This window comes from Delphinus delphis, chromosome 11, assembly GCF_949987515.2.
Source record: "Delphinus delphis chromosome 11, mDelDel1.2, whole genome shotgun sequence".
Lineage (NCBI taxonomy): Eukaryota > Metazoa > Chordata > Mammalia > Artiodactyla > Delphinidae > Delphinus > Delphinus delphis.
This window is the reverse complement of record NC_082693.1, coordinates 7,844,833-7,858,237: the sequence shown is the minus strand read 5'-3', so window position 1 is coordinate 7,858,237 and position 13,405 is coordinate 7,844,833. Positions and strand designations below refer to the sequence as shown.

The 13,405-nt window shown below is 43.2% G+C and overlaps 1 protein-coding gene across 1 annotated transcript; it reads left to right on the top strand.

The window, feature by feature from the left end:
* Positions 1–411: 411 nt before the first annotated feature.
* Positions 412–4,234, top strand: AICDA (activation induced cytidine deaminase). The gene is made up of 4 exons (XM_060025935.1): positions 412–594; positions 2,913–3,186; positions 3,670–3,785; positions 4,181–4,234. Exons 1-4 carry the CDS (start codon positions 412–414, stop codon positions 4,232–4,234), a joined length of 627 nt encoding a protein of 208 aa, XP_059881918.1.
* The last annotated feature ends 9,171 nt before the right edge of the window (positions 4,235–13,405 follow it).

The window sequence follows — 13,405 nt, the reverse complement described above, 5'->3', positions numbered from 1 at the left end:
TTGGGACGGAAAGTCGGTAGGAGAGGAGAGGCAGCTCAGGAAAGGGCAATTTGGGAATACTGTGTTAACCCCGTGAGTTAGAGGTCCATGCTGGACATTTAGATAGAGATTGGAGGGGAAACCTGAAAAGATCACTATGGGACTGGGGAACAGGTTTGTAATTCCAAGTTATCAGCATCTAGAAGGCAGCCATGGGAGGAGCCCGTCCTGTGAGCGTTTGGCTTTGGGTTTCTTGCTGTCTCAACTGGTCTTAAATATAAGCATGATAAGGGGGTTGTAATGGATTCCAAGCTCAGTAAGTCTCAGGCATCCAACAAAGGGAAGCAAGAGCATCTCCTTTGGTTTGGCCCAAGTATTACAGATTTTTTTAAAAAAGCTGAAGGAAAGCCAGGAGTGACCAGAGGATCAACGATGCTCCCGCACTTCCTCCCTCCTCTCACCCACAGCCTCCTGATGAAGAGGAGGAAGTTTCTTTACCACTTCAAAAACGTGCGCTGGGCTAAGGGCCGCCATGAAACCTACTTGTGCTACGTGGTGAAGCGACGGGATAGCGCCACCTCCTTCTCACTGGACTTTGGGCACCTTCGAAACAAGGTATCAATTAATACCTGCTTCCCAAGCAGGGCATTTTTAGAGCCACCTGCTGATGGTACCACTTTCAGCCTGTTTCATTTGTCTCCACTAGATTCTTCAAATCTCTTTTTTACATGTCCCTGCAACCACAATAGAAATACCCCAAAGGGTGTCATTTAATGTCCTCCCCAATCATGCTGAGCACATCAAGGCCACACCTTGCTTCAATGCCAAGAATAACTGCCCCAAAACTTCCTCTCCTTTCCCCAGCATCCAAATTGCCTTTAAGATTAAAGAAGATATCCAAAGAAAGAGGCTTTTGATTTGGGGGAATATATACAGCTCATTCAAGCTGAATTTTAAATGTGGAAAAACAAACTGTGGCTTTAGAATTTTAAAAAATTAAGGAAGAAAAATTTAGGAAAAATTAATGACTCCATTCTGTCTTCCAAATGAGTTCTATTCCTTCCTGCTCACATAGATCAGAGGCCAGTAAGTACATACGTAATAGTGAGCCTCAGAAAACTCAGGGAAGCCTTTAATTAAAACTTGAAGATCAGAGAATTACATTTCCAAGAGACTTCTTCACCAAAACCCAGATGGGTTCACATACTCTTCTGCCAATGAATATTTCCTCTCATAACATGCAGTGACATCTAGTCTTAGTGGAATTCCAGGGAAGAATCCAAGGGTGGAATGACACTGGCTAGTTTCTAGGGCTAGTTTTACTCTCCAATTTTTTTGGCCTCCATTTGTATTGTGTAAATTATCTCACTGCAATTGTTTTACATTCTAATCTCTTTCCTATTTGGTAATAAGACACATTCTAAACATAGAGAGCTTTTGTGTTAACAACCCTTTCCTTCCCTCTCATTTAATCCTCACAACCAAACTTCATTCCGCTGATGAAGAATCAGGAGATCCAAGAGTTGGGTGACTTGTTTAAGTCACAAGAGTGGCGATGCCAGGAAATGGAACCTGGGTCTTCAGATTCTGGGACTAATGACTTTTCTGCAGTATTAAGGGGACTTGCTGGGAATTCCCTGGCGGTCCAGTGGTTAGGGCTCTGCGCTTCCACTGCAGGGGGCACAGGTTCGATCCCTGGTCGGGGAACTAGGTCCCGCATGCCACATCGCAACTGAGTTCACATGCAGCTACCGATCCAGCATGCCACAAGTAAAGATCCCGTGCACCACAACTAAGACCCGGCACAGCCAAATAAAATTTTTTTTTAAAGAGTACATGCCTTAATTTTAAAAGCTTATTGCTAAAAACTGCTATCATCTAAGCTTTCAGAGAATCATAGTGGTAACAAAGATCACTGACCACAGATCACCATAACAAATAGAATAATGAAAAATTTGAAATTTGCAAGAATTACCAAAATGTGACACAGAGACACAAAGTGAGCAAATGCTGTTGGAAAAAATGATGCTGATAGACGTACTCGAGACTGGGTTGCCACAAACCTTCAAAACGCAAAATATCTGCAAAGTCCAATACAGCCAAGCACAACAATATAGGTATCCCTGTATTTAATTGCTCTTAGCCCCAGTGCCGCCTATTACCTCTCTCAAAACACCACTCAGGGATTTTCCCTGGTGGTGCAGTGGTTAAGAATCTGCCTGCCAATGCAGGGGACATGGGTTCGATCCCTGGTCCAGGAAGATCCCACATGCCGTGGAGCCGCTAAGCCCATGTGCCCCACCTACTGAGCCTGCACTCTAGGGCCCACGAGCCACAACTACTGAGGCCGCGTGCCACAACTGCTGAAGCCTGCGCACCTAGAGCCCGTGCTGTGCAACAAGAAAAGCGCACTGCAACGAAGGCCCGATGCAGCCAAAAATAATAAATTAATTAATTAATAGATTAATTAATTTTAAAAAAACAACACTCACCTGTCAGTCTCATAATCTATCTCCTAACCCTAAATTTTCTGACCTCCACTTAGTGGTCCAGTGTATTTCCACAACGTTACATCAACAGCCCTTCCAAGCCATTTGCCTTCCCCTCCAAGGAAGAAAAAGGAACTTCACAAACAAAAATGAAATCTGAGATACTGTGCTTCTCCTTCATCCACCCAACTCATTCCATCCTCCCCATTCCACAGAGAAGCTGTACGTTTTTCCCTTCCTAGGGCCAAAAGTGCAAAGTGTTTGGGCTCACCACTTACACTGTGTCCTTTCCGGCAGTTGCTTAACCTTCCTGTAACCTAGGACAAAACTGCAGACACCCCAAAAAAGATCACCCTGGGAGGGACACGAATTAATGACTGTAAAGCTACCGGCAGGGCAGTCAAGGTCAGTAACCCTCCACTGAGCCCTCTGCTCTCTCCCCAGGCGGGATGCCACGTGGAATTGCTCTTCCTCCGCTACATCTCCGACTGGGACCTGGACCCCGGGCGGTGCTACCGTGTCACCTGGTTCACGTCTTGGAGCCCCTGCTACGACTGCGCGCGGCACGTGGCCGACTTCCTGAGAGGGTACCCCAATCTGAGTCTGAGGATCTTCACAGCGCGCCTCTACTTCTGCGACAAGGAACGCAAGGCGGAGCCCGAGGGGCTGAGGCGGCTGCACCGTGCTGGGGTCCAAATCGCCATTATGACCTTCAAAGGTGCGCAGGGACCTTTCTGCCCGGCTCAGCAAAGGACGGTTTGCAATTCAGATTGCGGGGGGGGGGGGGGGGGGGGACCAGGGGGGCAGAATTCTGGGAGTTCTGGTTCGCCTTTGGAGCCAAAAGTTATCAACTAGAATTGGAGGAAAAAAACCAATGGCTTGGGACTTCCCTGGTGGCACAGTGGTTAAGACTCACATGCCCAATGCAGGGGACCGGGGTTCGATCCCTGGTCAGGGAACTAGATCCCACACACATGCCGCAAGTAAGAGTTCACATGCAGCAACTAAGGAGCCTGCGAGCCACAACTAAGGAGCACACCTGCTGCAACTAAGAACCAGCAAGACCAAATAAATAAATAAAATATTAAAAAAAAAAAGAACCAATGGCTTGGACCCAAGGCTTTGGGCGGAGCCAGGGTTTTCTTTCTTTCCTCATGATTTGAGATCTGAGCTATCCCCTTCCCCCTCCTTTTTTTTATAGATTATTTTTATTGCTGGAATACTTTTGTGGAAAATCATGAAAGAACTTTCAAAGCCTGGGAGGGGCTGCATGAAAATTCGGTTCGTCTGTCCAGACAGCTTCGACGCATCCTTTTGGTAAGTTAAGGGCCTTCTTTGCTTCTCATTTTCTTTCTCTCTCCAAAGTCATCTATCCCTGAAGCTACTTATACTTCCTTTTCTTATATTTCCCACATTGTCGTGTGTGTTTGTGTGTGTGTGTGTGTGTGTGTGTGTGTGTGTGTATTTATCATTCTCTCCTTATTTTTCCTCTGATGAAAACTTTACAGAGCACAGGCTGTAGGCTTCTGTAGTTATGGCGCTCGGGCTTAGTTACTCCGTGGCATGTGGGATCTTCCCAGACCAGGGCTCGAGCCCGTGTCCCCTGCATCGGCAGGGGGATTCTTAACCACTGCGCCACCAGGGAAGCCCCTCTCCCCTTACTTTCTTCAAAAATGTTTACAAAGTCATCCACTCTCTCTTTTTCTCCACAGCCCCTATATGAGGTTGATGACTTACGAGATGCATTTCGTACTTTGGGACTTTGATACCAACCTTCAAGAATGTCACATACAAAGAAATACCTCTGAAGACAGTGGGTAAAAGAACTATCCTTCAAGAATTCTGTTTTTCTTCAACTCTCACTTTCTCTGAGTTTAGAAAAAAGTATTCATAGATGTTTTTAAAATGTCTTGAAAATAGAAGGAACCCAGACCCACCAGGGTTAATGCCGCAACTGGTGCAGTTTTTAAATGCAGCATCGCCCCCTACTGGGAAACGACAGAACTGCAGGGCCTGGGAGCCCCTAAATGTCAATACTCTGCCATTTAAGCAGAGAGAAAGCAGAAGGTAAATACTGAGGAGCATGGTGAGAGGATCAAATGTTTTATAACCGGTATCCTTTATTATTTGATTCTTGTTCTGAGTTTTCAGTGGTATTAATGATAAATTTTTCTACTCTTTTCCATTGGGGCTCACTTTCAAGTGAACAAAATTCTGTCACCCTGTGATCCAAAGAACTTCCTAATGAGAGAACCTGGGTGATTGTAACCCCAAGCCATCTCTTCAAAGCATTAATATCCAAGCATGTGTTGTATGTTGTAATTGTCTGAAGTATGTTTTTATGTTTGTACGTACAGAGGATTTTTTCTTGGTATGGAAAATGCCTGGTCATCTTTAGGCTCTTGTATAATAAAGGATCTTAAAATGAATTTGAGGGCTGTGAAGAAGACACACTAAAAGTGAATGTATACCTCAAGTAACAAATCTGCAAAAAGATCCTTTTAAGGGCTTCCCTGGTGGTGCAGTGGTTAAGAATCTGCCTGCTGATGCAGGGGACACGGGTTCAAGCCCCGGTCCGGGAAGATCCCACATGCCGCGGAGCAACTAAGCCCGTGCACCACAACGACTGAGCCTGCGCTCTAGAGCCCGCGAGCCACAACTACTGAAGCCCGCATTCCTGTGAGCCACAAGAGAAGCCACCGCAATGAGAATCCCGTGCACCACAACGAAAAGTAGGTCCCGCTCACCCCAATGAGAGAAAGTCCACACGCAGCAGCGAAGACCCAACCCAGCCAAATATAAAAACTAAATTAAAAAAAAAATATATATATATATGATCCTTTTAAAATCATAGTTTTGCAACTATACATTTCCCATATAACTAGTGAATGCTTGGAAGGGACTTGCTTGAATGTTGAGAAAAGAAAAATCTATTCTCTCTGATGGGTCTTTGAACCTCAGCAATGCCAACCAGGTCAAGGTTTTCCCCTTTTTGTGTGTATGTGTCACCTCTCTCAAAGAAATGTGACGATATAACAGACTGTGACAGAAGAATAGTTGGGAGGGAAGGATGACAGAGCATTGCAAGGAAATGGTGTTTTATCCAGTAAAATGGTGTGAGCCAGCATGGCGGAGAACGGTCATTTGTCCCTAATAACTATCCTGGACTCTGAGAAAAATATTCAGAATAACCATAACACTGTACAATTATTACCCAGCAACCCTTGCAACGCAGATAAACAGATCCACAGGAAAGGCTGAACACATAACTGTATTATTTTATTTTTATTGTACATAATTTGTGAAAGAGTTAAATATTAAAAATCCTTATTCATGTATTCATTCATATTGTATGTTTATGCTATGTGGTGTCTCGTATTTTTATCATAATTTCCCTTTCTGATATGTTGAAATGGATTCCTAATGTCTCATAAGTTTATACCTTTAGAAATGCTTCTAGTAGCAAAGCATGTAATTCTAACATAATCTAACATTGTAATAACATTGCTATGAAACCCTCTTGATGCTTAGTCTAACACTGTAATAACTTTGCTATGAAACCCTCTTGATGTTTAGTCTAACATTGTAATAACTTTGCTATGAAACCCTCTTGATGTTTAGTCTAACATTGTAATAACTTTGCTATGAAACCCTCTTGATGTTTAGTAAACTTTTCCCACAGCAAATTTGATTCTGGCTCATTTCAATCAACTGAATAAATGATAAATAATTTTGGAAGTTCTGGAGATAAAAATGCCAAATTCAAGTAAATCCAAAAGTGATTTTTAAAAGGTTAAATTACAAAATTCGGATGATGGAATAGAATTCAGAGTCCAGGAATAAGCCCACACATCTATGTTCAACTGATTTCTGACAAGGGTGCCAGGACCATGCAGCGGGTGAAAGAACAGTCTTTTCAACAAAAGATGCTGAGACAACTGGATATCTATGCGCAAAAGAATGAATGTGGACCTCTACCACAATACACACAAAAATTAACTTAAAGTTTATCAAATACCTAAATCTAAGAATGTCCCTAATTAGTACATGCTTAAGTCTGCTCTTTGGAACTCAGGGAAGGCCTAAGATACTAAAGCCTTTTTCTACAAACAAGAAACAGGGGACACAGTGGGGCTTTTGTACCGGGAAGGGTCGTTTTCAATCCCCCCTTTTCTTTGATAGGACTCAATCCTGAGGGGAATGAAGTGGGACAAGAAAGGGGATAAATTTTGGATAGAGAGGTTAATCATAAACTCAGCAGGGGAACTCTTGTTTTAGGAGGATTCGGTTTCAGACTCACAGAATGGGGAAAAAAATATTTACAAATATTATCTGTATATACTCTGCATATTCAGTATCCAGAATACATAAAGGACTCCTAAAACAACCTAATTTAAAAACGGCTGAAAGACTTGAGTACATTTCTCCCAGGAAGATTTACAGACTGCTAGTCAGCATATGAAGAGATTCGCAACATCCTTAGTCATTAGGGAAATGCAAATCAAAACCACAGTGAGATCCACTTATACCTACTAGGATAGCTATAAACAAAAAACCAATAACAACAATTGTTGGTGAGAATGTGGAGAAATCAGAACTGTCATATGAGAAAGTGGAGAAATGAGAACCATATATTGGCTGGTGGAAATGTAAAATTGTGCAACCACTATGAAAAACAGTTTGGTGGTTCCTCAAAAATTAACATATAATTACTGTATGACACAGCAATTCCACTCCTTGGCGTATATCTGAGAATTGACAACACATGTTCAAACAGAAACTTGTACATGACTATTCTAGCAGCATTATTTGTGGTGGCCCAAAAGTGGAAATTCCCAAACATCCATCAACTGATACATGGATAAACAAATGTGGTACATCTGTACCATGGTATTTTACTTGGTTATAAATAGATGAAGTAATGACACTTCCTACAAAATGGATGAACTTTGAAAACATTGTGCTAAGAAGTCAGACACAAAACACCAGCTATTGTATGATTCCATTTATGTAAAATGTCCAAAATGGATAAATCCAGAGTTCTGATTCCATGCAACAGTGGGCAAGGTACTTAACCTTTCTAAAGTTTTAATTTTCCATCTGTAAAATGGGTATGATATGTTAACTTTTCATATTTTTTTTAATTAATTTTTGTTGGCGTATGGTTGATTTACAATGTCGTGTTAGTTTGTGCTATACAGCAAAGTGAATCAATTATACATATACATGTATCTACTCTTTTTTAGATTCTTTTCCCATATAGGTCCTTACAGAGTACTGAGTAAAGTTCCCTGTGTCGTACAGTAGGTTCTTTATTTCTGGTCTCAAGTTGAAGGATTACACAAAGCTGGTGCTATCCTCGTGAATAGCATTGCCACCCTCTAGAAGACAGCAACCTAGAAATCACCGCTGACATTCCCTCTGACCCTATATCTGGTCCTGTAGACTTGTGGGCTAAATCTCTTGAATTTATTTACTTTTCTCTATTTACTATCACCTGGTGGGCAGGGGTGGGGGTGGCACGGTGGAGGGCAAGGAGCAACCCCTGACAGTCAAAAACTGGCCTGATACTCGTAACCAGGCCATATCATTTCCCTGTTGGACATAAGTCTCGTAGAATACCAACCTCAGACAAGATGACTCTAAGACCATGACAAAATGAGAGCAAGCAAAGCCACTTCATAATTTGTCTGAGACACCCACAAAACACCCAACACCCCCTCTCTTGGGTAAAAAGAATGTCTGCTACTTCTTTACCAATTACAGCCTTATCCTTGTTCCAGTCAGCCTTCCCCAAAGATTTATCAACAACCATAGAATCGACCCTACTCCCTCACAATGTCCAATCTAAGCAATCAAACGCAAATCTCCCTTTTCTTACGCCCTCCCGCAAATGACCAAACCAAACCCCAGATTCTATAATTGAATGTATAGCTATGGAGAGTCCCAGTAAGAGAAACGCCCTCAGGCTGAGACATTTCATGGCTCATGGTTCCCAATGAGGTGTACTCTCCCTCACAGAGAGTCATAAATCTCACTTCTTCAACTGCAGGCATTTTCTTCATGGTCTTTAGCTGGAGCCATTGACACCTTAGTTGGAGCTATCAACATTGCTTGCTTACTCTATTGCCAAGAGTTATGGTATTCAGTAATTCTTAATATATTTTACTGACAGTTATTCTGTGGTGGTGATGATGATGGTTGTTTTTTTAAGAAAATTTCATGAGAAATAAATGCTGAATCTGTTAATGGGAATTGGAGGACTTTGGTCACAGAATGTTATTTATAGCATGTTAGAATTTAAGTACATGTTCAATTTATTAAAGATACAAATTTCAATACCTAATTTTAAGCCTTCAAAATTGTGTAATATGATTTCCAAATCTAATTTTCTATTAAGGGACTTCCCTGGTAGCACAGTGGTTACGTATCTGCTTGCCAATGCAGGAGACATGGGTTTGAGCCCTGGTCCGGGAAGATCCCACATGCTGCGGAGCAACTAAGCCCGTGAGCCACAACTACTGAGCCTGTGCTCTAGAGCCCGCGAGGCACAACTACTGAGCCCGCGTGCCACAACTACCGAAGCCCGCGCACCTAGAGCCCGTGCTCCACAAGAGAAGCCACTGCAATGAGAAGCCCGCGCACCGCAACAAAGAGGAGCCTCCGCTCGCCACAACTGGAGAAAGCCGGCACGCAGCAACGGAAGACCCAGTGCAGCCAAAAAATAAATAAACAACATATAAATAAATAAATAAATAACTTTTTAAAAATTTTCATACATATTGGGACTTCCCTGGTGGTGCAGTGGTTAAGAATCCACCTGCCAATGCAGGGGACACAGGTTCGAGCCCTAGTCTAGGAAGATCCCACATGCCACAGAGCAACTAAGCCCATGCACCACAACTACTGAGCCTGCGCTCTAGAGCCCTCAAGCCACAACTACTGAGCCCGCAAGCCACAACTACTGAAGCCCGCAAGCCACAACTACTGAAGCCTGCGCTCTAGAGCCCGCATGCCACAACTACTGAAGCCTGTGAGCCTAGAGCCCGTGCTTCACAACAAGAGAACCCACCGCAATGAGAAGCCTACATACCTCAATGAAGAGTAGCTCCTGCTCGCCACGATTAGATAAAAGCCCTCAAGCAGCAATGAAGACCCATAGCAGCCAAAACTAAATTAATTAATTAAAAAAAAAGTTCATACATATTAAAAAAAAAAGAATCCGCCTGCCAATGAAGGGGATACGGGTTCGAGCCGGGTTCGAGCCCTGGTCCGGGAAGATCCCACATGCCGCGGAGCAACTAAGCCCATGTGCCACAACTACTGAGCCTGTGCTGTAGAGCCCACGAGCCACAACTACCAAAGCCCGCACACATAGAGCCCGTGCTCCACAACCAGAGAAGCCACCGCAATGAGAAGCCCACACACTACAACGAAGAGTAGCCCCGGCTCGCCGCAACTAGAGAAAGCCCGCATGCAGCAACGAAGACCCAATGCAGTCAAAAAATAATTAACTAATTTTTTAAATAATAATTTTGTATTAAATACGAGGAATAACTTTCACTGGTTTTTAATATTAGAGCAACTCAAAACATATATTAAACCCTTTAAAACAATTTTTTTAAATTAAAAAACAATTTTATTTATTTATTTACTTACAATAAGTAAGTTGGGTCTTCTATTGCTGTCTGTGGGCTTTAGCTGCGGCGAGTAGGGGCAATTCTTCCTTGCAGTGTATGGGCTTCTCATTGCGGTGGTTTCTCTTGCTGTGGAGCATGGGCTCCAGACACGCAGCCTTCAGTAGCACACGGGCTCAGTAGTTGTGGCTCGGCGGTTCTAGAGCATAGGCTCAGTAGTTGTGGCGCACGGGCTTAGTTGCTCCGCGGCATGTGCGATCTTCCTGGACCAGGGCTCAGAACCCGTGTCCCATGCATTGGCAAGCGGATTCTTAACCACTGTGCCACCAGGGAAGTCTCACTACCTTGTTTCTCAGATTTCCAAGTAGCGCACCCTACTCTGTTCTGACAATTTGTCTGGGGCAACTCCAGCTTGGCTCTCCTCCTCCAGCTCATTACCTGCCATGTCCTGGACGACACCGCAGAGTGAGATGCATCACGGCCGCGAGGAGGCCAGGGACAGCACTTCAGAGCAGACAAAGAGTGCCGCCATGTTGGAGTCGGGCGGAACCGACCTCGCTGGCTTCCCATCTCCCTTTTAAAACAATTCTATTGGGCTTCCCTGGTGGCGCAGTGGTTGAGAGTCCGCCTGCCGACGCAGGGGACGCGCGTGCGGGCCCCGGCCTGGGAGGATCCCACATGCCGCAGAGCGGCTGGGCCCGTGAGCCGTGGCCGCTGGCCCTGCGCGTCCGGAGCCTGTGCTCCGCAACGGGGGAGGCCGCAACGGTGAGAGGCTTGCGTAACGCAAAAAAAAAAAAAAAAAACAAAAAAACCAATTCCATTCACAAATATGATCACACTACTTTACATTAACATAGCTGCTTTTTAACCACCTTAAATGCTTGACACGGCAGACTGGAAAACAAAGCTAACAAATTAAACCTATAAAAGGGCAAAATAAATGTTAAATATTCCAAACATCTTAATATGGTTTACGGACTTAAATTCTCTTAAACCTTTCAGCCTGAAATGCCAATATCTAATGCAGAATTCTTTGCATTACATTTGAATGCATATTATCTTGAACTAAAATCAAAGGTATTATGTAACTGGCTTTGAGACAAGAAGGAAGGGGGCAGGGCACAACGATTAAGGGAATGCCACAACCATTTAAGAACATAAACTGGTTAGAACCGACTAGGTCCAAGATGGCACAAGATTCTACTTCCAGTAGACCTGGGCCTCATTATACGCTCATTAGCATCTAAATGACACACCCGCAGGGGCCGTGACACAATTTCCCAAAAAGGCCATAAAGTGGGTGGTGGCCCAATTCCTGGAAATCCCCAGCCCTTCCGCAAGATACTTAGAAGATTCCTCCCACTCACTAGCCTATGAAATTATCCAGACCATAAAAACTAAACACTCCATATTTTGTGGCCGCCTCTCATCTTCTAAGAAGACCCACACTCTATGGTGTGTGTAGCTCTCTAAGTAAACTTGCTTTCACTTTACTCTGGCTTGCTCTGAATTCTTTCCTGTGCAAAGCCAAGGAACCTCACTTGGTGGCCTGTCCCAGGGACTCACTCAAGGTTACATATATAAGGATATTCATTCCAACACTGTAGTAGGGAGAAACTAAAAGTAACTGAAAGTCCATAGTAGAATGGTAAATATATTATACAACCGCCATTCTTAGTAAAAGTGTGCAACAATTTAAAAAGAATGATGGGGACTTCCCTGGGGATGCAGTGGTTAAGAATCTGCCTGCCAATGCAGGGGACACGGGTTCGATCCCTGGTCCGGGAAGATCCCACATTCCACAAAGCAACTAGGCCTGTGTGCCACAACTACTGAGCCTGCGCTCTAGAGCCCGCGAGCCACAGCTACTGAAGCCCACGCACCTAGAGCCTGTGCTCCGCAACAAGAGAAGCCACCGCAATGAGAAGCCCGCGCACCGCAACGAAGAGTAACCCCTGCTCACTGCAACTACAGAAAGTCGCGCACAGCAACAAAGACCCAACACAGCCATAAATAAATAAATAAATAAATTTATTTTTTTTTAAAGTCTACAAACAATAAATGCTGGAGAGGGTGTGGAGGAAAGGGAAACCTCCTACACTGTTGATGGGAATGTAAATTAGTATAGTCACTATGGAAAACAGTATGGAGGTTTCTTAGAAAAGTAAAAATAGAGCTACCATATGATCCTGCAATCCCACACCTGGGCATATACCCGGAGAAAACCATAATTCGAAAAGATACGTGCACTCCAATGTTCTTTGCACCACTATTTACAATAGCCAAGACATGGAAGCAACCTGAATGTCCATCAACAGTAGAATGGATAAAGAAGATGTGATATATATATATAAAAGAATGAAATAATGCCATTTGCAGCAACATGGATGGACCTAGAGATTATCATACTAAGTAAGTCAGACAGAGAAAGACAAATATATGATATCGCTCATGTGGAATCCAGTTTTAAAAAATAATACAAATGAACTTATTTACAAAACAAAAACAGACACATAGATTTCGGAAAAAAAATAAATAAATAAAGCCTATGCTTACCAAAGGGGAAACATGGAGGGGAGGGATTAGAAGTTTGGGATTAACATACACACACAACTATATATAAAATAAGTAACCAACATACACACACAACTATATATAAAATAAGTAACCAACAACTATATATAAAATAAGTAACCAACATACTGTATAGCAGCGGTCCCCAACCTTTTTTGCACCAGGGACCGGTTTTGTGGAACACAATTTTTCCAAGGATGGGGGCGGGGGTGGGGAATGGTTCAGGCAGTAATGGGGAGCAATGGGGAGTGGTAAATGAAGCCTTGCTGGCTCACCTGCCACTCACCTCCTGCTGTGCAACCTGGTTCCTAACAGGCCACAGCCAGGGGGTTGGGGACTCCTGCTGTACAGCACAGGGAACTCTACTCAATACTCTGTAATAACCTAGATGGGTAAAGACTCTGAAAAGAATGAATATATTTATATGTATAAATGAATCACTTTGCTGTACACCTGAAACTAACACAACATTGTAAGTCAACTATACTACAATAAAAATTTTAAAAAAAAGAAATTGTTCATTTATGAAGGTTGTGTATGAGAGAGAATTGTATGATTTGTATTGTCTTGTTTTGCCCATTATTGTCTTAGAAGGTTGTCTGAAACATAATAGGCCTTTTATATACATATTGTTTTTTAATTTTATTTATTTGTTTATTTTTTGGCTGCGTTGGGTCTTCGTTGCTGAGCGCGGCCTTTCTCTAGTTGCGGTGAACGGGGGCTACT

What these genes read in the sequence shown, in the direction of transcription:
- AICDA (XM_060025935.1), top strand. Translation starts at nt 412, where the DNA reads ATGCTCCCGCACTTCCTCCCTCCTCTCACCCACAGCCTCCTGATGAAG. An exon ending in CGCCATTATGACCTTCAAAG is followed by an intron (nt 3,187 to 3,669) that starts GTGCGCAGGGAC and finishes TTTTTTTTATAG; the next exon opens with ATTATTTTTATTGCTGGAAT. An exon ending in AGCTTCGACGCATCCTTTTG is followed by an intron (nt 3,786 to 4,180) that starts GTAAGTTAAGGG and finishes TTTTCTCCACAG; the next exon opens with CCCCTATATGAGGTTGATGA.